We start from the raw sequence: 26813 nt of genomic DNA, 5'->3' as shown, positions 1-26813 counted from the left end.
GTTCGTCTCTATTCGCACCATTTGCTATTCGCTATTCGTGACTATTTGTTGTTTGCTATTTGCGACTATTCACTATTCGCTATTCGGGTTTTCCAGACAACCCCTAGGGAGGAGGGGAGTTGTCAAAGCAGGGGGAAGGGAAGGGTGTCCTTTACTAACATCTTCACTTAGCTAGACTTTTCAGTACCAAATTAAATAACCCTGATATTAACTGTGTTGCTGGGCACTTTGTTCAGTTATTGAACATTGTTTGAGGGTTTTGTGGATAGGCCCATGCCAAGCTGGATAGGCCCATGCCATGTGCATACGTGATGGCCAATCTCCTAGCCAGGGGGCGGGGGTGGTGGTCAGAACACCGGGACTATCTTTGAGCTGTCTGTGAGCATGTTTTTGCAAATACGGCTAGATACAAAAGCAGGCTGTTTATTAAAACTGTATGATATTTAAGTTTCTATTTTACAAAATTTGTAATTTTAATCACAAATATGCAAATTTATTATGAATTTTCTCAGTAACAGGCTTTAAAAGCATATATAGTCTATAGAAACCAGAAATGCTTGAAACATAAATAGATCCCATTCAAACGCCAAAATATACATAACTTAAGGTTGATCGTGAGTGCTAATGTTTCTGACAATTCAAGCAGGATAACTAATAACTGCAATTAATATATTACTGGTGTTGAGACCTATCTGAAGAAATAAAATACTCATGTCTTTTAACTTAACTGTCACCAAACAGCTTGTTCAGATTGTAATAAATAAGGAATATTACTGTACAAACTTCAGTCCAAAACAAAATGTAATCATTCTATAGATTTGTTACATGTAAAACCGGTTATCGACACAGTTCCAATTGCCCAGCAACTGTTTTCTGTTTGGGTTTTCAAAACAAATTACAAAATGAAATGACAAGCAGAGTGTCAGTAATGTCTATAAAGAACATGTAAAAAACAAATTGAAATTTAGCTTCATTGAGAATTAAATCCTCAAGTTTCCGAAAATCAAAAAAATTATGAAAAATAGCAGCTTATATATATACCGAACACTGTCTTACAAAGAAGTCTTGAAATTGAACCATATCTTGGACAGCCACAACATACGAGGCTAATTAAAGCCTCTGCATAGTTAAATATCTATGTTCTCTGCATTATTAACAGTGTCATTGTTCTGGCAGACAATTATCTTGATGCTTCTTTTTAGTTTGTGCTGGTAAAAAACCCCATGTAAATACCACTACTAGTACCAGTGCGACTGAACCCACAGTAATACCAATGATCATTCCCAGGTTATTTTTGTGATCAGCTGTAAGACAGTCATAATACTATCATTAGTTAATTAACTTTACAAAATTGCAGTTGATGTTCATTGCAAACTACTTTGCACCTATGACTTGATAGTTTCTTATCTGAGCCATTTTCTTTCAATCGTGTGATCCTGGTTGTAACACTGAGATTTTGTCCCTTCCATTTCTCTTGAATTACTCATGTTTACAAAGCCTGCATAATAATTGAGCTAACTGGCCCATTGCACCAGTTCTTATCCCCAGTCTCTTCAGCATGAAGTCACTGAGAGTATGTCTTCTAGTTCCGGGGCCCTGGACAGGATGCTTAAATCCATCCCCGGGTTACCCCCCAATATTAAATTTGCCAGCACCCATTTATACACCTGGGTGGAGGGAGGCACTGTGAGAGTAAGGTGTCTTGTCCAAGAACATAACACTGTCCCCACCTCTGAACCTGGCTGCTCAACCTGGAGTAGAGTGCACTAACCATGAGGCCACTCAGTGCCTCTTCTCTTGAACTTAATTGTGCTGTTCTCCTTTATTCGTAGATGCCCGAAGCACAAGGCACTTCCAATGTCACTATAAGACTGATTGGGACAAATTAGACACAGTAAAAGATTGACTGTATTTAATTAAAGCAACATAATGTGACCAGTTATCCCACAACTCTCTCTTAGCTAGAATTGAAGACACCTACTAGTTACTGTGAGTATGAGCTTACCATCATGAAGAGTATTTCGAGGCTTAATTGATGGAGATGGTGTTGGCAAAGTAGAATTAAGTGGTAGCTTGTCTGTAACTGTGGTGCCAGCTGAAATTGATAAGGTTGAATCAGCATCACTTTAAAGGGATAGCAAACAGAACAGTTGACTATTCGTGTTAAAAGGCTCACACTTTTGCGCAAATTAATTATTAAATTGTTTATAAATTAAGTCATGGTCTGGTGGGTGGGTGGGTGAGTGAGTGAGCGAGTGATCAGTGAGAAATAGTAATAATTTATAGAAATAGTAAGAGTAATTATAGTAATAGTAATAGTTATTTGCTGGGAAATTACAATATGTAAATTACTTTCTGAAAAAAATCAACGCAATGAGCTGACTGCGGGATCGAATTACATGTATATTAATATGCAGATTGGCTGTTTAATATTCAAGAGGTCACATACATGTACATGTACTCATGTCACTGCAGATATTACCAAGCTATTAAATGTAACTCAAACAAATATTGCTTTGCAATATCAGAACTTACTTGTTTCACTGTACACCAGGTGATAATGCCCAGCTTCCTGTCTTGTACCAAGGCCGCTGATGTCATTTCTTTTGAGGCATCTCACCATCAAATCAACTTCATCAAATAGTGGGTTGTTTGTAGCTGCTTCAGGGATCACAATCTCAAGCTTTAAATGAAGCTTGAACTCACCATGGTTATAAGTACTCTTCTTATTGATAATACATAAAAAAGAAACCTTTCCTAGCTGAAATTTCTCCCTAGTTTGGTTGGTTATGACCCCGGTAATGGAGCCTGTTTTCAATTCCTAGAGAGGAATTGAAGCCAATCTACTAGCGGAAACATTTCCCTCCTTCATCAGAATTAAAACATAAACTTCAAGGTAGAAACAACGTGGCTTAGTCAGTGTTATATTGTTGCTTGCCATCAGACTGTAATTTGTTCCTTTAGGAACATATATACTTTCATACTTCTGCAATGCTTCTGTAGCTTGACCTGAAATTAAAGTCACAAAACAGCAAGTTTCAAGCTAAAATTTTAGATTCAAATACATGATCAAGAGTACAACTGCATGATAATTTTTTAAATAAAATAAAACAATTGTAATAATAATATATATTTTTGGTTGGAAAAAAATTGATTTATTAAAGGCTCAAAAGAGTAAGAATTAATTATCACCATATGCCCCACAAATTAGCGTATCATCTAGACTGAAGTCAGCTTAACTTAACCTTAGGCTTGTAAATTTAACACGGTCGAACCTGTACTTACATTGGAAATTGGCCGCTTAATACAGGGCCGTTAAAAAAGGTTCGACTGTATAAAATATACTACAAAGCTAAAACACTTGTTAGAGGTTAACGATCCTTGTTTGGTTTCAGAGAATTCGTTCGAGACAGTCATGTTACTCGTGTGTTGATGACTCGAAGTGCGGGCGCTATCTGGAACTTCAGTATGAAATCTAGTCCTTTCTACTGTATATGTCTTATTAAAGTGATTTAAACCTAAATGTCATATATGTTTTTTATTTACATGTAGTCCAGCCAAGGTGTCAAACGTCCCTCATTTGACCCCATTTATATACACTGGATGAAACTGCTAACCATCAGTCACTCACATGCAAGGTGCAGAACATTCGAATTTCGCCTCGCTACATGTTCACATGAAGTCAGAGTGAAATTAACGTTCATGAGGAAACGATGGGATGTCTAGGTTAAGAGATGACACTTCATAGAAACGCATACGACTGTAAGGTGAAAAAATTCACTCGATAAGTTACCAACTGCTGACATAGCTAATATACATGTACTGTACATGTACAAACTGCCGCTACAATTTCGTCTCCCATCGTACTCGTAGCTGTTTAAAGTTCCAGTTGCTACTCAAACACTTACCTGTAGACATCAACATCCACGCCATGTGAACCACAAAAAACGCTGAAAACATCTTTGAATTACCCTGCCCGGCGGTAAAGCTCGCGCTCGGTTTAATACGGAAACTCGGTATCCTTGTGGAGCAATATTGTCCAATTAAATTTTAGAGTTCCGGACACGTGACTGTTAGTGGAACTGATGCAAAGTGAGTGAGGGGTGGACCTAGAGGTGGGAACCATTTGACTTTTGATCCGGGGAGGGGTGAGTGATTTGGTATGGACACGTATATAAATATTTTTCAACCCTTTCATGCGACAGGCATTTTTTTCTCGGGACGTGTGTATATATAAATTATGATATTTCTTCTCCGTATAATGTGCGTTTTTTCCGGCTCACTGAACGAGCGTGAATATTTTTTAATTATTTCTGGAGTGGTCTTGTGCAAGAGTTTTTTGTTGTTGTTGTTGTTTTTTTTTGTTACAAAAACGGAAACACTTTCTTTGCGGTTTATTACTTCTTCAGGTTATCTAGTTTAGTGCATACATGATTGACGGCTTAAGTTCGTTTAAGGTGGCAGAACCCAGTGAAAACACCTTTCTAAGGGGCAGACTTCCTTGCTTACAGAACCACGCAATCAAACGAATGACAAGAAATATAAAGATGAAGCTTACCAGGAGCCATAAGCTTACCAATAAAATTAATTAGCGATAATTTTATTGATTACAATTAATTAATTTTTTTTAGAAATCGGCAAAATTTATGATACAGTGATGTACACTGGTCAGCGGATTAGCAATGAAATTGACAGCAATGTACCGAGTGATCCAGTGAAATCACACCCATATCAATACTTCTTCCTTGGCATTAGGAAGCTAAAACTTAAGAGTATCCTACGCCCAAATGGTCAATATTAATTGTCAGTCAAGTGGCAGTTTTAGATGAATTTTATTTTATTTCCTAGACGTTTCCGTTTCCTAACGTTGATGAGAATTCTAACGACTTTACCGAAGAAATCTAATGTAGATGTAGATGTAGAACTTTTGGAACATATGTTTTTAGTCACTCAGAAACAGAGAAGGAGAACTAAGCAGTGCACAGATCTTGGTCTGTTTATTTATTTTCTTATTTATCCAACAACTGTACACAGCCGTTGCCAGATATGCTTTTAGTAGGAGGGAAGCTGGAGGCAGTTTATAATTTAGGCTGGATTACTTCCGCTGTAGGGGAAAGGACCCCGCCCTCTTGCCCCTTTTCTTGGAGAGAAACGAAGATCGGACTCATGAAACGAGCCGAAATCGAACCTAGAGGCAGTTATGTAAATTAAAATTTTAAGTGTTATGCAGTACAATTGAGGCTAGAGATGACAGAAAATGATGGTTCACGCTGCTAACAGTTACACGTTTTCGGTCTTTACATGAATTTTAGAAAACATCCTTCCGATGGAGTCGAAACAGGGATCGCAGAAAGCCTTGATACAGTAACCAAAGATCTCTCCGATCCACCTGATTCCCATGAGACACGCCTGAGTGCAGGGCATCACACACCAGATGTATTCAAATCCCAAGCAGGCAAAGTAACAACCAAAACAGAAAGCCAGGGGACCCCCACACAGGAACGTTAGGAACAGATAGCAGCAATTTTTGGTACAGTTGAAGGTCTGGAAGGCGCAGTTGTACAAACGGTCGTGAGAATGAAACCCATCAGGCTCTGCTATTACATCAGTGAAATCAACCTAGGATGGATTACAAATACTTCAATTATCATTTCGGGTTTCACTCTCAAGTTCATTGCAGCGCGCCCAATTTAGAGTCAATTTAGAGTCAATTTAGTCATGATGCGTGTCCGGAGGCGTCGTGGAGGCAAACTACGGAAGCTTGAGCAATTACTCTGTTCCCGGTCAGACCTCCAACTTAGACCGATCTATCCAAAAGGTCCTGAGTATTATCCCACCAGGCCTCCCTCCCGTGTTTGTCCCTCAGAAATCCATCATGGTGGATTTAATTTAATGCTGACTCACGATTTTCGAAAGCGGAAAAATAGCCGTCTGGGTGTTTGGTCGACTCAAGTTAAAAGCAAATGATAATCTATCTACACAGAAATAATCATGAATTATTTTCACTGTTCTTGCAAAGAGCATCGATTTGGGCTGCCGAAACTTGATATTGGCGAAATGTGCAGCATGTCAGTTGTTTCGACCTCATCGACTGGACTTATAGAACTTTGTGTAGTAAATACTCGAATCTGCTATTTCCATACCTTCAAGAACGAGTTCCTGTTCATAGGATCACGATTTTCCCTGGCAATAAGTTGAACTTCTGGTTCGTCGGACCCTGTGTTTTCCAACATACTGCTGTGAAAGCTTTCTGCAAGTCTTGCAAACTTTATCCGCGTGTATCACAATATAACGAATAAAGGAGGTTTGTGTCTGAAGCAGAGTGTTTCCGTCATGTCAAGCATTATTCTTTGTTAAGTGGATCATTAGTTTTTATTATCTGACGTCGCACTGCTGTTGAACAATTCAGTGCCCGGGGGCCCCTCAGTATTGACTTCTCATTACCGAGCGCGATGACCGTATTGGCATGGGTGCTACTTAACAATTAGATTATGAGCTGGAAATTTCTATTTATTTTAAACAATACAGTGTTTCTGTCGAGGAGCTATCGGCTGATAGTTGCCCCACGGAAATTTGATGTTCTCAAAACAAATATTTACCCAAGAAGCGAGACTACGAGGGCAATTGCAAATATGCTAATTTTAAGAACATCAAGGGGGAACTATCAGACCGATAATTCCGAGAGATAAACACCCTATTTTCTTCATTGTTCACGGCTAAATTTTCTTCAGCGCTCCAGTTAAAAGTTAAGAAAGAAAACAGGCAAAAACCCACTAAATGCAGATCAATCAATCTTTGATTCATTTTCACTCCAAAAAGCTTACTTTTTTGTCTTCATCTTAAACAAGTTAACATTCAGCTTTTCCAATGACCGAAGTTTCAGCCTCTGAAGTGCCCGCTATCTAGAAGAAATTCGTCTCGAAAGAGGCCTAAAATCCCACTTCGAAGGCTGCCATTTTGAGACTGTTCTTGGCAGCCAGGCCGTCGTTATGTGACGTCGTTCCGTCCGACTCGAAATTGGCGGGAAGGAGAAAAACTTGGCATCCTTCACAAGGTCCACATGTATTTTTTTCAGCATGTAGTTTTTCCAAGCGATTATCCACTTCACCATCGTCACTGCTATCAATTTCGGAGTTTGGAGCATGTTTGGTTCAAAATAATACGGCTCAAGAGTAGCCATATCCTAGAGTGTAGGTAGAAGGCTTGTCGGAAGCCACTTGGACAAAATCCCTTGGAAGGAATGACGTTACGAAAACCCGGCCTGGCTGCTGAGTACTGTTCAAAATGGTGGCGACGATGTCAAATTTTGAGCTTCTTTGGAGACGAATTTCATGGGGAAAATCTGTACTTTAGAGGCTGACACTTCGGTGTGTGGCTTAACTCAGCACAAGGTTTTTATTAGCGTTGACAAAAAATACATGTTCTTTTTTTTCTCCTTTAAGCCCGATTGTTTGCAGAAACATTTTCACGGACGAGTACCAACCATCTGGGTATTTTCCTCGGACGGGCACTATGAACAGTAACATCACTGTGGAATTTGACGATTATTTTTCGCTCAACAGGTAACAATAATCACTGTGTGCAAACGGTAATATAGTTTTCACGGGCATATCTAAAAGTCTCTTCTATCAAAGATAAATAACAAGATCGGAAATACATAAAAATCAATTTAAAAATCCGCACAACAACAGAACGATTTCTTTTTATTAGAAGTGTCTTAGTCGCACTCTAAATTAAATTTATCAGTCCCAGAGCCCGAGGATGATACTGAAGCTTGCTGTTCCTACATGTAGTGGTGATCAAAATCGTGTTTCTCCCTACAATATCAGTATACCGTCAAGCAGACAAGTAATGAGAATGAACAAAATGATCAACTAGCAAATATTGTCAAGGTGTACCGCCAAATTCTCACAGCCATCATTAACCGATCATTGTTTGCTACTCATTACGGAGAATTCAACATTTTGAACTTGGCACTGATCCCAACACAGTATTTATTTAACAACTTCTCCTTAAAGGAGCTACGTCACGGTTTGCACAGCTTGAAAATTTAAGCCTAAACTTTTCACGTTCGTCGTTTGTAATCTGTGTTAATCTTCTCCATCCTTGCCCATAATTTTCTCTTTATTGTTTATTGTTATTTGTTTGATGTTTTTCTATCTTAGTAAACTACATTATTTTCGGGTTTCCTTCAATTTAAAGGTAATTTTAAACCTGGCCAAAATAGCTCAAAATACCGTGACTGAGCTCCTTTTAACCCCATCAAGCTTCATTTTACTGATCACGCAACGTGCATACAGGGCATGACCAAAACCTAGTTTCTCCTAAAGATTCCGAAAGAAATATATGGAAAGCAGTAACGAGAATTTTTGATGATGGCCGCACCATTTATTTGTTGTTGTTGTTGTTGTTTTTGTTTGCTTGTTTGCTTGTTTGCTTGTTTTTTTTCCTTGTTTACTAACGGCTTGACAACCACTAACAGGTGAACTAACGGTTGCTTGATCCAGCGGTTTTCAAATCACTTCACGAGACTTTCAACAAAAGGCTGAAATAGAAAACAAAACAGGTTCAGGATACAACAGAAGTTACGTGGCTACGTGGCTTCGCTATCTTACCCGTTCGGGATTACACACTGTGTCCCGTAAGAAAATTTTTCTCGCAGGTTCATCAAAGTCCATGAAATAAATCCTTTATTGACCAAGTTTGTTCGGTTCAGATGGTTGGGTATTAGCCTCGTTCCTTTTAAACGTGTTTGTTAGTGGTGTAACAATAAATCGAATTCTCGATTTTAATTAATCGCGATTATGACCGTTCGGTTCGATTTACGATTCTCTGATTCCACGTTTCGATTTTGGTTCGATTGCGTGTTTATGGACCTCGACTTCGTCTCGGTCCATAAAAACGCAAACAAAAGAAATTGGCCAATATCCAGCTATCTCCACCTGACGCTTGGTAAAATATCTGTCAGCCATGTAAAACCATAAACTGACAACGTCGAACGCAACTTCCCTCCCTCCCTCACTGGTAAATACGTATGCAAGATAATAGAAGAGATTGTTTTCTAAAGGTTTAATCTGGGAGATGATTCATACCTGTATACTCCACTGGTAGTTTTGGATATCTAAGACACAGAAGAACAAATCATCAACACAATGACTCACAATTCAAACCAGTCATACACAAACATGCTACAAGAAAATCTTCGCTTTGTCCTAGGTTTGCAAATGTTCAATGACGTGCTGCTATCCATCCATTTGAGTGTCGAAAAGTAATTGATTTCTCACCACACGATTGGCTTCAAAACCCCTCGCCACTCTTTCATCCAATCAGAAGTAAAACCAAACCAATCGTGACTCACTCGTATGTGTTTTCCCGCGCTTCGCGTCAGCTACATATAATTACTTCGAGTTTTGATTGGTTCACTGGATTGTCTGTACCCTTTGTGATTGGCTAGAGTGACTGCTTTGGCTTTGGGTTTACGACACTCAATTGAAAACCACTCTGATCAAGCAAAGCGTAATTAGGGACACAACAACTGTTCAGGCGAGCTACTTACTCAATCTTCTTCTCCTCATTAGATTTATCCTCGGTGTCCTGGACATTTCCACTGAGAACGGCTTGAAAAGAAACAAAGACTCGTTTACACACAAATAAAGATGTAGAAGAAACTGCACATTGCCAAACAAACATACGCAGAGTGGATAACATGACAAGGTTACAGCGCCTTCAGCTGCACGTTCTAACCTCTACCTCATACAAATAACCAAACGTACTAATTAACTGACCTGCAATTTTTAGCGACTTCCAGTACTTGCTGTGCTCACCAATCACGTTCGTATCAAGAAAAGCGGGTCCATTTGGCTAACAAAAGGCTTTGTTTTACAGCCCAAAATCAACCTAATATGGCCATTTTTTGAACAATGGCGGCGGCAGCTTGAAAATGCTCAAGGGACTTTCAAAATTTCTCGAGCGGGAAATTTGAACGATCGTAAAAAGCGAAGTAACTACAAATTCCCCCGAGGGGAGGTATTACGGGTACAATTTGTTGTGTGTAAATTGTTACGCTGGGGTGGCTGGTAGGGGTCACCATTGCGGCTATCGAAGACTCAGCGTTCCGGCGTCAACAAAACACAAAACGGCTCCTTTAGGAGCCACCAAATAAAACAAAAGTCAATGACCAACATATCTTCTTCGCCTTGATCCCCTCTTTACTGTGGTATACCATCAAGAAACAGTCTTTGGTTCGGGCCCAACTTTTCGCATTAAGCGTTACACGATAGTCCTTTAGTTATTGGTAGCTAGGGATTTTGCCGAAGTTAACCGGTAAAGCTCGTGGGTTTTCACTGTGACGCAATAAAAAAAATAAACCAAAATCATTTATTTGATTTGTGTTTAGAAATCTTACTGACAACCCGACTGGAAGAAATATTGGTTGGTAAATTTCGTTGAGGGCACTCTCTTCATAATTACGCACGCGCTGATGCTTTCAGACTAACAGTGGTAACCACAATGATGGAAAACCACTAGTCGGTCTAAATAAATAGATTTTGCAATATTCAATCTTTACAAGCTTAAGATCGGCCAGAGGCCTCCTTTGAGGGTTCCATGGTTTGCATCAAATACGCGGCAGCGTTAAATGGGTTTGGCGTCCCGGTGCAAGTCCTCCCATGCAACCGATCTTAGGGCATTCCGCCTCTCAAGCTTTGCGAAACTAGTGAGTTGCGCCACCACGTAGGTCGGTGAGAAGGGATGTTCCACTGCGGTTTTTTTAGCACTTTATTTAAACAAGGGTTTTACATTCAGTAGCCAGGGTAGTATTCTAAAAGAGCCCTGCGATAAGTAGATTTTAAATACTAGAATATAAAATTGTAGTCGGACGTGATGAAAATGCTATTTAGCATTCTGTTATTGTTGCTGTTGTTTTTGTTGTTTGTATGTATTTGAACATTCTGAAACGAACAAACCGGCGAAACGCACGTCCGAAAATTTTACTTTCCGCGTAACGAGAAATAAGCTCCGTCACTTAATTTGGCTGATTAAACTAAAACCGCGTGCCGTTAAGTATCAGAGTCCTGGCTTCCCTTGATACGCCGCACATGACGTACCCAGGTCATGGTTTTTCCTGACACGCCGCAACGTACGTATCAGGAACATGGCACTCTCCGACGCGTCACGTTTCTTGACACATCACGTTCTGATCTCGGACTCGCCGAGTGTCGAGGAATTTCACGGCCACGTAAATTCAACGAAATTACTCATTTCACGCAGTGAAAACTACCGAGCGAAAAACAACTCTTAGCACTGTTCACGCTTTTTCAGTAGTGAGGCAAACAGAAAGGCATAGGAGCTTGAAAAATAGGAGGCACAAAGAAACTGGATGCGTGTTTACAGAAGTGTGCAAAGTAAGCTTAATGTTGAACTTGTTGTGAACGATCATGTCCGCTTTCCACAGGCAACGAAAAAAAATCCCAAGAAACTCTACGATCACTTGGTAATATTTTGCTTGCACTAATGATAACTGAGTTGCGTAAACTTTTGCTCTTTCGGAGGCCGCTGTTTTTTTCACTTTTTAATTAGGTAAAAACAAAACCGTTAATCGACTTTTAGAAATCGCGCTTGTTTCTTTTCTTTTGACTTACGCCGCCTGCTTTGGACGCGACAAACAAAGAAACGAAGCGTCGTGCACAGTGACCGCTTTTTCTCTTGCCTGATATTATCACAACGATAAACTAAGTCAAAAAATTTATGAAGGCCAAATTTATTAACACATAGAAATATATTACATCAATCACTCCTCCTCAACTTCCGTTCTTGTCCCGGCCGTTTAAGTTTAAGTTTAAGTTTAATAATACTTTGTCATGCTAGTACAAGTAAATAAATCATTTTATCTTTTGCCAAGTTAAAGCGATATAAAAGCGAACATTGCCAATCAAACTTGTAAGCTAATGCTTATTCCAAACGTCGTGCTACTGCAGTGACGAACTCAAATGAATCTGGCCCAGTAGTGGTATGACAACTTAAGAACGGCAGTGGTTTCAAACGTCGAATTTAATTCAGTCGCCGAGGATGGGACGAAGTTTGCCTTGCTTAAGACCATTTTAAATGATAGAAAGCAACGGCAGCTGGTACAGGCTACGAATTCAGTTCGGCCCTGCAAGAGCACGTCGTTTGAAGCCAAGTCGCGACACGGCAAGGCCTGCCGTGCTAAGTAATTCAGCTTGCCGAACTGAATGGTTTCAAACGTCACACACACACTTTATTATTTTCAATTTATATTTTACAAAAAAAGGGCATGCCCGCAACTAGCAAAGGCTAATCTAGGCGGACCATGCTTTAATAGCGGATTACAAAAATATACGTTGTGCAACTGTCGTGCTTAAGTCAAATTAAGTTCTTGAATTTAGTTCGGCAGGGCAGTGGTACGACGTTTGGAATAGGCCTAAAGCTCTTACTTTATTCAGGGATGAGAGTCTGGCCGATACTCATACAGCCGGTCAAGTGTCCCTTTGGGCTCCCCCGGTGGAAATTGATCTTGTGATAACAAAAATTACACTTCTCACTCCTCTAAGGTAGTTAATTTGTCATGCCGACAATTTTTCCGATGAGCACAAGTTTTCTCGCTAAGCTTCGGAAAAGAACTCGGCGCTTCTAATAACAAAAGGGCTATTGTTCAGGTTTAACAAAAGGGCTATTGTTTATGTTAAATCACCAAAACGGACCCACTACAATAGACCATTTCTTGCCACTTGGACAAAATCCTTGGAAGGAATGACGTTACGAAAACCCGGCCTGGCTGCTGAGTACTGTTCAAAATGGTGGCGGCGATGTCAACTTTTGAGCTTCTTTGGAGACGAATTTCATGGGGAAAATCTGTACTTTGGAGGCTGATACTTCGGTGTGTGGCTTAACTTAGCGCAAGGTTTTTATTAGCGTTGACAAAAAATACATGTTCTTTTTTTTCTCCTTTAAGCCCGATTGTTTGCAGAAACATTTTCACGGACGAGTACCAACCATCTGGGTATTTTCCTCGGACGGGCACTATGAACAGTAACATCACTGTGGAATTTGACGATTATTTTTCGCTCAACAGGTAACAATAATCACTGTGTGCAAACGGTAATATAGTTTTCACGGGCATATCTAAAAGTCTCTTCTATCAAAGATAAATAACAAGATCGGAAATACATAAAAATCAATTTAAAAATCCGCACAACAACAGAACGATTTCTTTTTATTAGAAGTGTCTTAGTCGCACTCTAAATTAAATTTATCAGTCCCAGAGCCCGAGGATGATACTGAAGCTTGCTGAGATCACCCGTCAATTCCTACATGTAGTGGTGATCAAAATCGTGTTTCTCCCTACAATATCAGTATACCGTCAAGCAGACAAGTAATGAAAATGAACAAAATGATCAACTAGCAAATATTGTCTAGGTTTACCGCCAAATTCTCACAGCCATCATTAACCGATCATTGTTTGCTACTCATTACGGAGAATTCAACATTTTGAACTTGGCACTGATCCCAACACAGTGATTATTTAACAACTTCTCCTCAAAGGAGCTACGTCACGGTTTACACAGCTTGAAAATTTAAGCCTAAACTTTTCACGTTCGTCGTTTGTAATCTGTGTTAATCTTCTCCATCCTTGCCCATAATTTTCTCTTTATTGTTTATTGTTATTTGTTTGATGTTTTTCTATCTTAGTAAACTATATTATTTTCAGGTTTCCTTCAATTTAAAGGTAATTTTAAACCTGGCCAAAATAGCTCAAAATACCGTGACTGAGCTCCTTTTAGCCCCATCAAGCTTCATTTCACTGATCACGCAACGTGCATACAGGGCATGACCAAAACCTAGTTTCTCCTAAAGATTCCGAAAGAAATATATGGAAAGCAGTAACGAGAATTTCTGATGATGGCCGCACCATTTATTTGTTGTTGTTGTTGTTGTTTTTGTTTGCTTGTTTGCTTGTTTTTTTTCCTTGTTTACTAACGGCTTGACAACCACTAACAGGTGAACTAACGGTTGCTTGATCCAGCGGTTTTCAAATCACTTCACGAGACTTTCAACAAAAGGCTGAAATAGAAAACAAAACAGGTTCAGGATAAAACAGAAGTTACGTGGCTACGTGGCTTCGCTATCTTACCCGTTCGGGATTACACACTGTGACCCGCAAGAAAATTTTTCTCGCAGGTTCATCAAAGTCCATGAAATAAATCCTTTATTGACCAAGTTTGTTCGGTTCAGATGGTTGGGTATTAGCCTCGTTCCTTTTAAACGTGTTTGTTAGTGGTGTAACGATAAATCGAATTCTCGATTTTAATTAATCGCGATTATGACCGTTCGGTTCGATTCACGATTCTCTGATTCCACGTTTCGATTTTGGTTCGATTGCGCAAACGCAAACAAAAGAAATTGGCCAATATCCAGCTATCTCCACCTGACGCTTGGTAAAATATCTGTCAGCCATGTAAAACCGTAAACTGACAACGTCGAACGCAACTTCCCTCCCTCCCTCACTGGTAAATACGTATGCAAGATAATAGAAGAGATTGTTTTCTAAAGGTTTAATCTGGGAGATAATTCATACCTGTATACTCCACTGGTAGTTTTGGATATCTAAGACACAGAAGAACAAATCATCAACACAATGACTCACAATTCAAACCAGTCATACACAAACATGCTACAAGAAAATCTTCGCTTTGTCCTAGGTTTGCAAATGTTCAATGACGTGCTGCTATCCATCCATTTGAGTGTCGAAAAGTAATTGATTTCTCACCACACGATTGGCTTCAAAACCCCTCGCCACTCTTTCATCCAATCAGAAGTAAAACCAAACCAATCGTGACTCACTCGTACGTGTTTTCCCGCGCTTCGCGTCAGCTACATGTAATTACTTCGAGTTTTGATTGGTTCACTGGATTGTCTGTACCCTTTGTGATTGGCTAGAGTGACTGCTTTGGCTTTGGGTTTACGACACTCAATTGAAAACCACTCTGATCAAGCAAAGCGTAATTAGGGACACAACAACTGCTCAGGCGAGCTACTTACTCAATCTTCTTCTCCTCATTAGATTTATCCTCGGTGTCCTGGACATTCCCACTGAGAACGGCTTGAAAAGAAACAAAGACTCGTTTACACACACATAAAGATGTAGAGGAAACTGCACATTGCCAAACAAACATACGCAGAGTGGATAACATGACAAGGTTACAGCGCCTTCAGCTGCACGTTCTAACCTCTACCTCATACAAATAACCAAACGTACTAATTAACTGACCTGCAATTTTTAGCGACTTCCAGTACTTGCTGTGCTCACCAATCACGTTTGCAATTGTCTCAAAACAACTGAAAAAGAAGAGTCATGGTGTTAAAAAGTGGCAAAAGCATACACGCCTTCTGTAGATACACGTCCCTGATTTTATAAGGAAAAAAACATGCGCACACCGTAGAAAGGGTAGTCCGATCTTAATTCTAAAAGTGTCAAAGTCAATGTTGTTTACAATAAAAATCTTTAAAGTTGAGGTCCTCGGAAGGGGATTTCAGGCCCTCACCCGAACCACCACCCCCCCCCCCCCAACCCCGATCCGCCCCAGCTCGAGTCTACCCGAGTGTGATTACAACGTCGCGTCACTCACTAATAAAGCGAGATGTGAAACGGCGATATCATTCTGTTACCTGTCACAAGGTGTCATGGGCCCATCTAGACGCGGGCATGGATCCCCGAGTAGAGACGAAGTACAGGCACACATGGATTCTTCAACAGAACTGAGATTGTAGCCTCCCTGAAAAAAAAAAAGAAAAATAAAAAATAAAAAAATCAATCAATCAATCAAGCTGAATATTGACAATTTTAAAACAAACTCCATTCCCCAATCCACTGTAGAAAAAAAAAAGAGAGCAGCTAAGGTCCATTTTATTAAAATACCTTCAAAGAAAGCTCAAAGAAAGCCATGTTATATTTTGGCGGAATTCGCCCCGTTGTGTATGCTAGATTTTAAGTTCTTAGGAATTTTTGTGTGCGTTTTTACGAGAGTTCTTAGGATTTTCTTGCGCTAAGAATTATGGGTAAATATACCAGTGGTAATCTTTCTAGCTCTTTCAGATTGGTGCGATGGATTGTCTTTCTATAGGGAAATGATCAATTATAAGTACACGCTTAGGCAGGGGGGTACCTAAATTACAGCTGAGGGGAGAACTGATGTAGGTGTTTTACTGAGTTGGGTTGAATCAATTATGCAAAGTCAAAGGAGCTGAGAAAAAAAACACAATGTAGAAGATACACGGTACCTCAAGAACAATGACAACTCTTCCATTTGCTAAATTCATCAGCATTCTTGTAAGGTGGTGATACCCTTCGGGAGTCACGTCACAAAGACCCTGTTGGTTTAAAGGAAGAACACAGTGGAAAATTGAATGAAAAACGGTTTTGTAACTACAGATATTAAAGTGACAAAAATGAAAAATTGACATATACAGACAACTCCCTGGTTTCCATTGCAGACTAACCAACCATTTGAATAGCAAAATGTTGACAATGCAAAGGAAGAACAATGATTAATGTGTACTGATTTAGATTACTTGGACGTTCTACCTTAGGATCTCCCCGGGCAGAATCAAAACCAGCTGATACTAGAACAAGGTCGGGTTCATACTGAAAATGGCAGGAGGAAGAACAAGAAAACAGTCAGTAATCTGAACTAGACACACTAATACCATGAACATGTAACCAGCGCCAAAAGAATTATGTTACAAACAGTGCAAGAAGGCAGAAAAACATACAGTCAAACCACTCCACAGTGGCCACTTTAGGGACAGAGGAAAGTGGCAATTGTCAAGAGGTGGCCGTTATGGGGAGGTAGGGGTGAAATATGACACTTGCTTTTTTCAGGATTACAACACTTTTATCTTAAATGCTTATTGTAGCATAGTCCAGTTCTGGCCCTCTCTCTCTATGTCATGTAATGCTAGCACTTATCAAAATATCAATAAAACAGAAACTGAACAGGAACAGAAACAAAGACCAATGACGTACGGAACGAATCATGTTTTGTGACATTTTACAATATAACATGGGGTTTTGTATACACCATTTGCCAGTCATTGATTAACTAGCCGTTGTCACAGGAGAGGTGGCCATTGCAATCCTCCACAGGAAAAAAGATGGCGACTGTTACATTTACCCACAGTTCTTAGCGCAAGAAAACCTTAACAATGCTCATAAAAACGTACAGAACAGTTATGAAATCTTCAAACCTAGGCTACTCAGTGTGCTTAGTATAGCAACAAATATTGTGAAAATTTGGCTTTCTTTTTGCCATATAGGCTGTGTTAGGTTCATAAGGTATTGTCACAGTGGTAAAATGTACAGCCGCCATCTTTTTTCCCACAGTGGATTGTGAAGAGGTGGCCAAAGTAGAGAGGTAAAAATAAGACTGAATGTATGGACTGATCTGATGGTCATTGTAGAGAGGTGGCTGTTGTAGGAGGTGGCTGTTACTGGAAGTTTGACTGTAACTGGCGCCAAGACTGGAATGACATGTAACCAGTGTCAACATAGGGAAAACATGTCACCAGTCCTAAGAGCAGGACAACATTTAAGATTGAACAGGTAAGAAATCATGTATAACTTTGCACTGCTGATCAACTCTTAAGCTACACATTGGGTAAACATGTGGGTTACCACTGTTTTAATTGCTTTCATTGCCCACTTACTATAGCGGGCTAACACTCTGCAAAGATTTGCCTATTAGCATACAATCATTAAGAATTCTTCTCAAACACATACATATGTTTTTACCTCGTAGGCAATAGGAAGTAAAATGTGATGGAAGACAGCCAAGTAATCAGCATCTCCCATATGTTTCTGAGTACAAAAACATGGAGGTCAACATCAATCAATGTGTTGTCATTAACAAACAGTGATGGGAATTACAAAAACATTCAATTAGAAGATTTGTCAACATTAAGCAGTCAGAATATGGAATAAAATATTGCAATAATTATTAGAATTGAAGAATGGAAGCAAATATAAATAAAAAGTTGTACGTTTCAATTGCCAGATTAAGGGCAATCCATATGGTGGCAAACTGTGACTTGAAAGTCTTGAAAAGCTGCCAGAGGCCTGTGGCCTCGGGCAGTATTATTTTCATTCAGATCGATCCTAAACTGGTACATGTAAATAGCTTAATATTTATTTTTATCTTCTCTATCTTTTGAATCACTTTAATTCTTAATTTTCCACATTTTTTCACTAAAGAGCATGTTTACAATTTAATTTATAATATTATGTGTGATCGGAATATTATTTGCAGCAAAACTGCTTTAAAGACAGTATCCAGGAATAATAAAATAAATATTTAATTATTTGTGAAGAATAAAATACATATCATTAACCTTGTTCCAAGGTACATTTACTGTAAATCCCTTCCCTGGTCCTGAGCCAACTACATCATAATTAGCACATGTGGAAAACGGAAAAAACTGGGCATGGTCATATCGATGTATGGAGAAGTACAAAACACTAGTAATAAACCAAACAGAAACAATAAGAAGCAAAAAAGTTACAGCAAACATTTTTTATTTTATTATACATTGTAGTCACCATCTGTCCTCTCCTTTATACTGGGCACCATTTCTTCTCATTGGCTAAAGGCCTACAGTTAATTCTGGGAAACAGCACAACCTACAGATTATTAACTAATCTGCAAGTCCAAGACACTGATAACAAATTTGGCTAGAATTTGTGAGATGCATATTTTTTGGAGGGACCATTTGCCACCTGGGGTTCTACAGTATTTAGCAATGATAGATTTATGAGCTCAAGATTTCTATAAGGTGATAGCTGATGAGGCTGAAAGGTGAGGTAACTATCATCTCATAGCAATCGAGAGTGAATAATCTAATTCTAACTAAATTTCCTTCAAATAATGATTTCCAATCATTTCCTTTCAGTAGAATAGCATGGATTGAATTGTTATTTGAAACTTGTATTGGTGCACACGAGCTCATTGAAAATTTTCAGGTTTAAAACTGTATAAGGGTCACTTTCCTTTCTTCACCGTTCTTGAAAGTTTAATTATCCATGGCAGTAGTATTTCTAAATCTTGCTCAGAACATTAGTCAAGAGAAACTAGAAAACATTGTCATTATGTCAACGGCCTCCCGTTGCTGCACTCTAATGGCTGATAGAATACGAGTAGCTCAGCCAATCAGATTGCAGCATTTGCATTAGAATGCTGTCAAGTAACATTCTTTTAGGTATAATATGTAAATCTCCAGTTCTTTTTATCAGCTTAAAGCCATACCTTGGATCTGATTCAAAGAGATGTTGAGTTCCATTGCCATGGTGAATGTCCCAGTCCACAATTAGCACCCTAGTAATGAAATTAGAAATGTGTCAATTAAAAGCAATGACTGTGCTGACAAGATATTATAATATGCATTAGCTTACAGTAAATATTTCTTGGTAATCTCTTTCATGATTACCTCTGAACATTCCATCTCTTTTGGGCCATTTTTGCAGCAACAGCCACATTGTTGAAAAAACAGTAACCCATGGCAAACTCAGTGTCAGCGTGATGTCCAGGTGGCCTAATAAAACAGCAAAAAAACTCATCTCAGTCAGCAATTTGCTAGGAGCAAATTCCAAATCAACAATATTCCATCAACTATAATCAAATTTACATGCTAGACTGGGACAAAATAAAGTATTCAAGATAGCTAATTCTATGAAGCACCTAATTGGAATTGGCAATTCTATTATCTTGCATGTACACTGAAGGCAAACCACATTTTGTCAGTCAACCTTGCTTGTTTATGAATAATATTTATTACTCTTTCTAATGAACATTCACGAGACTACTATACCTTACAATAGCCACAGCATTTTGGATCTGAGAAAATTCAACAGGACACATCAACAGTTTGCAATTAAGGCAATGTTTTAAAAATCAGCTCATTATACAGGCTCATACAAATATGCTAAATTATATAATATTTATTGTTAATAAAATTATTAAGACATCATATCCATAGATCAGACCCTTTTATACACCTGGGGACAGAGAGGCACTGTGAGAGTATAAAGTGTCGGCAGCTTGCCCAAGAGCACCACAGTACACAATGTCCCCAGCCAGGGCTCGAGTCCAAACTTGATAGGGATCAGTCAAGCAAGCTTCCATCAGGTCACCACATCTTCTATATAAATTATGTGAATAAGGTGTAAATGAAAAAGCCTGAATTACCTTATCTGTTACAACAGCCTCCACTGCAGAAAGAGTACAACCGCAAGCAAGACAAGCACATTCATATGCATGCTGTTAAAAAGACAGAGACTGAAACAGTTCCAGCTTTTACTACTCCATAAAGGAGAAACATACACATTCAAACAAGTGATTAGACAAGTGAACACTAGAAAAACTAATAGGCTGAGGATATTTTCGGCTATAATTTTTAGAAATGAAAAGAATCATAATTAATTAAACATTATTCAACTTTATTTTGGTAGCTGGGTAAATTCTTCGTATTAATTTTTTGCAGTAACCTTATTACAAGACACAGTCCAGTTATACCAGTCAAAACTTTGCAGTGATTTAGTGGAAAAACAAAACTACATGCAGAGAAAATTTGGATCACCAACATTCATTGGAGGTAAGATACACTGAAAAAATTATGCAAAAATTAAAGGCACATCTGAAAACCAAGGCTTTGCTCAAGACTAACGACCAGTAGCCATCTTATCACAGACTAGTGCAGTAAAACTTCAGATTAGGCTGCTAGTAGGTTTCCTAATTCCACTGACTTCTTAAGCTACATTGTAGAAAACAGCAACAGCACTGTACAGTATTATTTGAAAAAAATCAATCAATTTTGGGATTGCAATTGTTGAAGGTGAACCCAGGCCAGTGCAAATGACAAAAGGGTTGATATCTCAAATTTATTTAATATTAATTTAACCCCTCCAATATAATGTATTACTTGCCTGGGTTTTAAGAGTTTTATGTAATGTTTTATGACAGGTTTAAGAGTTTCAATTCCAGAGTTTTCCAGAGTTTTCAATTCTTAATGTGCTACCATGATCAAATTTGTAGCACTTTATAATAAATTTTTACTAGGCGTATCATATAGAATTCCATGAAAGATTTAAAAAATGCTGTTTACTGTTTGCAATTATCTACATTTTAGTTCAAAAGATATTTAAGTTTAAAAATGCGTAAAATATGCAATTGAGAGGACTGATGGCAGCATCCACTCAACCAATATTACATCAAACTTGTATATAAATAGAGCTATTTCAGTCAATTTACAGCAGAGGCCATTTAAACTTGGTAGGCTAATAGTTCTACAGGCAACACACCTATACCTATAAAAATTCTGTTTCCATGGCAACTCACTCTTTTCCAGTCCCTTCCAACTAGAATTCAATACTTAAGTGATTTCCAGATAGAAAAAATTAAACAAGGCCACAAAACTCAACCTAACTTATTTACATGCTTGCTAAGCTGGATAATGCAGATGAGGCATCACTGGTAATGGAAAAATGGAATCCCAAAGGTGGCCAGAAAAGCCTTCGTTATTGGGGAGGTCTGAACCCAATAAGTTGCCATGGCAACAAAATTGTTAAGCTCATATTGTGGAGTACATTAGGTAGATATTTGAGACAAGTAAACAACATTTTTCTTCTCGAACAGACTTCTTGTTCATATGCTTTAAATAACATAGCTCAGATAAGAAAGTAGCACTTTAAGGAGGTTTATAAGGGAGGCAACAAGAAAGAATCAGCATCAAAACCTGACTAGTGGAAATGTGGTTAAGTTAAAAATTGTTTTGGTCAAGCCTGGTACATTTCTAACATATTACCAGTCAGAAGGCCAAGTTTTATTAAAATCTTAGTCTCAAATTAGCCCTGAAAAAATGTTAGTAGCTATTATCTTGAGTTCACGAACCACGAGCAATGTATTATCACATAGTTATGTTACTTCATGATAATTAATTAATTAATAAACTGTGTAGTTCCAGAAAATATCCCTACCTCCCCCACGGAAGAGATTTTTTCTGACAACCTCCCACCCCTCTGGAAATTCCAGTTAAGCTTCATACATTTCTTTAAATTTTTTGGTCTTTCAGAACTCCCACCCCTCAGGAAATTCCAATCCCTTCTGTGGGGGGAGTATGGATATTTTCTGGAACTGTACATTATATGAAAGGCAAGATCAGATGTCAGTATTTACCTGACTATAGTACATATCTTGCTCAAATGTCACTGCTTTTCCTTTTGCAAGTAATTTTTCATTTGACATTGTTTGAGTTGCCTTCATATCTGTGAGATGTGGTTGGCTAACAATACATTAAAATACTAAGTAAAAGTAACTTGAACTTTTGTAGATTGGAAACAGTCAGAATGAAACAAAATGCCAAAATGTGCTCTTTTTTCACACATTACTTCTTAATTATGTTCCATTTTGTTTCACCCTAAAACAACTGTCTTTTATTTGGTGTCTTGCTTTCATTTCATGTCGTTACCAGAACTTTTTCAGTTAGCAGTAAGGAACAATCAAGGCTAAATGAGGCCAGTGTGACTCAGGGAACGTTCCTTTGGGATGATCTAGCTAGATCAGGATCTTTTGTCTGACAATGGTGCATCAAATGAACCACTGAATCCACTCTAAGAAAGGAATCGTTAGGTTCCGTTAATGTACTGGTCATGATCTGAGTCATGAATCTTAGAACATTGATCCTGATCCTGATCATGGATCAAAGGAATGCCCCTGCAGAGAAACTGTACAAAATTTCAACAAAAGAGAGTATGAAAAAGCACATGATTATGAATGCAACTCAGCACATCCTTCAAATCAAAACTTGGACCAGTCTAATTTAGTTCAAGGAGATACATTCAGAAACAAATTCTCCAGGTATAATAGAGTCCCAGCAGTCTAGCATGATAAGAAAAGATACTTTAAATCTAGCTTGAAAACCATGCACACAGGTCTCACTCTCATACCTGTCCAGCATTATGTTATCACTGCCATAATTAAGTAGGACAAGTTAATTATCCGAGCGACATGTCCCTTGCTAATTAATGGATAATGAAGTAATTAAAAGTTGCCTAATGTATGAAATTAACCAATCCTCACCTGACTCATGTAGACCGAGTCATAATCACACGCCCCTATGTTATACAGTTCCTCTTTTGTCATGGTCTGTGTTGATTTCATCTTGTTAACATGAGCTTTGCTGTAATTTATAATGCAATGCTGTGTGTTCATGAAGATTGGTGCAGAATTTTCTTTAGGATTTTGTAAAAACTTTCTTTGCATTCATGATCAGAACCGTTTTATATTCAACTATTTTCCACAATACAACATTTTATGATACCATCAGAATCAAAAGAAATACTGGCACTTTAACTTCATTGTTTGATCAAAATTTTAATGCATTAATAAATTAAATCAATTTTAGTTTTTGATTACTAAAAGGCTAATAGTGAAGGGTAATGAACACGTTTTGACTATTATTAGTAAATAATGAAAAATTAAATTCATACCTGTGTTGACAGAGAATCTCATCATCTGTAGCAAACCGAGACTAAAAATAAAACAATGTCAGGATTATAACAGTTTTAATATCACTTTCAAATAATTACAATTAGTTTCTTCTAATTTGAAAATATTTGTCATTTTTTTGACAACAGTAAATACGGTACCCTTAATCTCACTATTAGGCAATTCCCAGGGATACAATTTTATTTTGTATGTGTACAATAAATGTTCATACAGCATAAGTTGCACTTGACATACAGGGAGTTCCTGGCATCTTTTCAGCAGACCATACTCCTTATGCTTGTCATAGGGCCGCTGAATTCTATCTGGAACTTCAGGGTGAGTTCTAAATTTAAAAAAAATATAGCCTTTTGAGTTCCAAGGAATATATCTAGAACTTAAGGTTAGTCTGTTGTACAATATGTCACATACGGTTCTCTGTGCATTAGATCTGGCCAGGCAATATACAAAATACATGTAGGAATTAGTGGGTAGACTTCTTATGGGTTCACATCTTTAAAATTATCCTAAAAATGTTTGTGGCTATAATATCCATGCAGACATTTATGAGACAGGTATTGCACACTTCGACTAAAACATTATTTTCTTGAGCTGGATCAACTTTCATACTTACTGAAAGCACTTCATATATTAAGTTAAAATTAATATCAATAATAGCTACAGTTCCAGCCTAGCTGTGTGAGCCATGTATAACCACCTGCAAGAATGAGCCGATTAAATACAGAATGCAAGGTCTTAACAAGTGACTGTGTGCACTGGTGTTACTGAACAGATGTACATACAGGTAAGTCAATCCCCATGTGTAGTGAGCTTAAATACAGAAATATTTATTATATTATTATATGCTATCTACAAACAGACAACTTACATGTCCCAAACATTGAAATGTTTTTTCATCCTTTCATCAAAGACAATTCCAGTTCTAAAATCAATAAAAAATAAAACTTACAATAGATACTTAGAAAATGGCATTACTTTTATTTAATTTATTCTCCTATTATTTTATTGGTTTGTTTGTTTGTTTACTTTAATTTAATATTTATTTACCATGATCTCTATTTATTAATTAGAAATAAATAATAATAACTGTTTTACTATTTATTATTACATGCTGGGTTACCTTTTTGCCTTGGTTGCAGGCTCACTGACTACCTAGTTTCAAAAACAATTGAGAGTGTTTATAAGTTTTAACTTAAAACAAGTGCAACACAATACATATTAAACAATTAACTAACCATCTACATCTGCTGTGACGACTCTTACTAAAAATTGGACATTTGAGTTTGAATGTGTTGGAAGTTTAGGATGAACATGACCAAAATTACAAAAACTACACTGTCTCCACATAATGTTACCATAAATCTTTAGCTGAAATACTTTGATCGCTTAGTGTGAAATGTCAGGTCATAAACAAAGTCATAAGAATGGTCCCTTTAGCACAACAATGTTCCCAATAGCATGTGCATTTCAATTATATTGTTTTCATGAAATATAAATAATTATTAATATTGCATTATTATTATTAAAAAATTATACACTGTACATACCAAGTTTTGCATCCCATTAGTATTTACTTCATCTTCAGACGACATTATTCTGTGAGTTATCAGCAGAGACGAAATAAAAAAAATCAACAAATTTATTCTCTAAATCTATCAGTGTAATTCCTTAAAAGGTACAATTGATTGGTAGACTTAAAATAAGACCTAGTATTTATTAATTTAATTTTTGTATTCAATTACAAATGGGGCACTTTGAGGCAGTTGTACATGTAAGTTCCAAACCTTGTTAGCTTCCAACCCTCACTTCCCCTCAGTCTTTTGCCTGCCTACCTCTCTGCCCAAAAATTCAATCTCATGAGCATCAGCTCAGCCTCCACTCCTGCTTCCCTCCCTCTCATGGGTAAGACAGGTGACTTATAAGGATTGCAGGTTCACCACCTCCTTTGCCTTCCTTCCAGTCAGGCTTTATATGGTATGCCTACACGTAATTTTTAGAACTTTTTAATTGCTATTTTGTATTTTAGTTTTCTATGTTCTGGAACAATTATTATTCCAATCACGCTTGTTGGATAAGAGCTGACTATAGCCAACTCATATCCAACGCATACTTGTGGAATAATTGTTAAATATCCTGGGGGAAGTGAGAATGACTATCAAGCTCTCAAAGGAGGCTACAAGTTAATGATACCAATAGTCATTTGAAGTTTGGGGGTAGCTCATACTTGGAAAATCTTGAGTCTCGAAAAACTTTGTTCTAATCTTGAATGGCAAGGGTATTTTAAAGGTTAAATGCTGAACAGTGAATCGAAAGCCACGTGACTGTTTCCTCGCAGGTTAGTTTCTCTCATGTTTGCTTGCAGTTAGCTTTTATTTGTGGGAAATGACAGCATTATAATGTACTCAGCCTTCTCCAACAAATAAAGCCTAACTGCAACCAAACATGAGTGAAACTAACTGCAATAAACAGTCCATTCAGCATTCTACCTTCTGCAAAATACTCCTGCCAATCATGAAGTCTCAGAAGCCTATGTGATGTCAAAAGATCATGTTTTTTTGTGTCTAATTATACCATGAGATAGTCTCAGTCTGGGGCAATGTTCAAGCAAGGGTTTTGGTGTCTTAGCAAATCACAGATTTCACTACTCATCACCTCTAAGCTGAGCAAACTGAAGTGCATTGACCTCAGCCTAATAACGTAATGAAAAGACCCAAAGCAATGTGGGGTCTCCACCCCCCATCCCCCGACCCCACCCGGGGTTACCTTACGGACCAGGATTAACCAGTTTATGGCTGGTCACTTTCATTGGGTTCATGTGGGTCATGCTAATCAACTCTGAAGGCAAATTTCCACGATTTTAGCGGTTAATTTTCATTGTCTTGTTGAGCTGTTAGTTAAGTGTTTTTAGTACATCCGAAGCCCGGTTTGTTTTTTTTCCTTTTGTAAACAAAAATGTCTGGATTTCCAGCCGCTTAGGTGATTTCAGGACTTCCCATAAAAACGAACTTTAGTCGCGTACGTACCATTACAATTTAAGCTTGCTACCGCCATAAGATAAGCAAAACTAATATGTAAAACCTCACCTATCCAACTGCAAAGCTGAAGTTTTACTGGTTTAGAGAAGCCCCGCAGCGATGACCACTTCTTGTGTATTATTATCTGAAAACAGAACTGCTCAATGCGCATGGCCTGCGGGCGAACAACAAAGGTGTCGCACCCGGGGATGAACATTATTTTTTTTGAAGG

The 26813-nt window shown here is 38.1% G+C and overlaps 4 protein-coding genes across 6 annotated transcripts in view; all 4 read right to left on the bottom strand.

Moving 5' to 3' along the window:
* Positions 1 to 868, bottom strand: part of LOC145497233 (uncharacterized) — a 66657-nt gene extending 65789 nt beyond the window's left edge. The window contains exon 1 of the mRNA XM_081477052.1: positions 213 to 868. The gene's annotated coding sequence lies outside the window, so the exon portion shown is untranslated. The remainder of the gene's footprint in view (positions 1 to 212) is intronic.
* A 110-nt stretch (positions 869 to 978) lies between these two features.
* On the bottom strand, positions 979 to 4763 carry LOC145497235 (uncharacterized). The gene is made up of 4 exons (XM_081477056.1): positions 3909 to 4763; positions 2536 to 3009; positions 2006 to 2095; positions 979 to 1304 (listed from the first exon to the last, which is right to left on the bottom strand). Exons 2-4 carry the CDS (start codon positions 2621 to 2623, stop codon positions 1162 to 1164), a joined length of 321 nt encoding a protein of 106 aa, XP_081333182.1. The 5' UTR covers positions 2624 to 3009; positions 3909 to 4763; the 3' UTR covers positions 979 to 1161.
* Positions 4764 to 6696, bottom strand: LOC145497234 (caveolin-1-like). Its single transcript, XM_081477055.1, has 2 exons — positions 6144 to 6696; positions 4764 to 5619 (listed from the first exon to the last, which is right to left on the bottom strand). Exons 1-2 carry the CDS (start codon positions 6231 to 6233, stop codon positions 5281 to 5283), a joined length of 429 nt encoding a protein of 142 aa, XP_081333181.1. The 5' UTR covers positions 6234 to 6696; the 3' UTR covers positions 4764 to 5280.
* Positions 6697 to 6755: 59 nt separating this feature from the next.
* On the bottom strand, positions 6756 to 26756 carry LOC145497227 (protein deacetylase HDAC6-like). 3 transcript variants are annotated; one of them, XM_081477040.1, is made up of 20 exons: positions 26651 to 26756; positions 25115 to 25163; positions 24688 to 24719; positions 24436 to 24489; positions 23805 to 23892; positions 23552 to 23592; positions 22239 to 22344; positions 20253 to 20324; positions 19876 to 19901; positions 19495 to 19599; positions 19314 to 19382; positions 18403 to 18529; positions 17807 to 17872; positions 16601 to 16660; positions 16297 to 16386; positions 15685 to 15791; positions 15287 to 15354; positions 9557 to 9617; positions 9093 to 9121; positions 6756 to 8545 (listed from the first exon to the last, which is right to left on the bottom strand). In XM_081477040.1, the coding sequence occupies exons 2-20, from the start codon at positions 25157 to 25159 to the stop codon at positions 8535 to 8537; spliced, it is 1257 nt and encodes a 418-aa protein (XP_081333166.1). In that variant the 5' UTR covers positions 25160 to 25163; positions 26651 to 26756; the 3' UTR covers positions 6756 to 8534. The 3 variants fall into 3 exon arrangements, with proteins under 3 accessions (XP_081333166.1, XP_081333167.1, XP_081333165.1); XM_081477041.1 differs by lacking the exons at positions 6756 to 8545; positions 9093 to 9121; positions 9557 to 9617; positions 22239 to 22344 and adding exons at positions 12210 to 14079; positions 14594 to 14622; positions 15058 to 15118; positions 23142 to 23241 and having other exon boundaries at positions 26651 to 26754; XM_081477039.1 differs by lacking the exons at positions 6756 to 8545; positions 9093 to 9121; positions 9557 to 9617 and adding exons at positions 12210 to 14079; positions 14594 to 14622; positions 15058 to 15118 and having other exon boundaries at positions 26651 to 26754.
* Between the last annotated feature and the right edge of the window lie 57 nt (positions 26757 to 26813).

Source organism: Orbicella franksi, chromosome 9 (genome assembly GCF_964199315.1).
Source record: "Orbicella franksi chromosome 9, jaOrbFran1.1, whole genome shotgun sequence".
In the NCBI taxonomy this organism is placed as follows: Eukaryota; Metazoa; Cnidaria; class Anthozoa; order Scleractinia; family Merulinidae; genus Orbicella; species Orbicella franksi.
The sequence above is the reverse complement of the archived record's forward strand: the minus strand, read 5'-3'. Positions and strand labels throughout refer to the sequence as shown.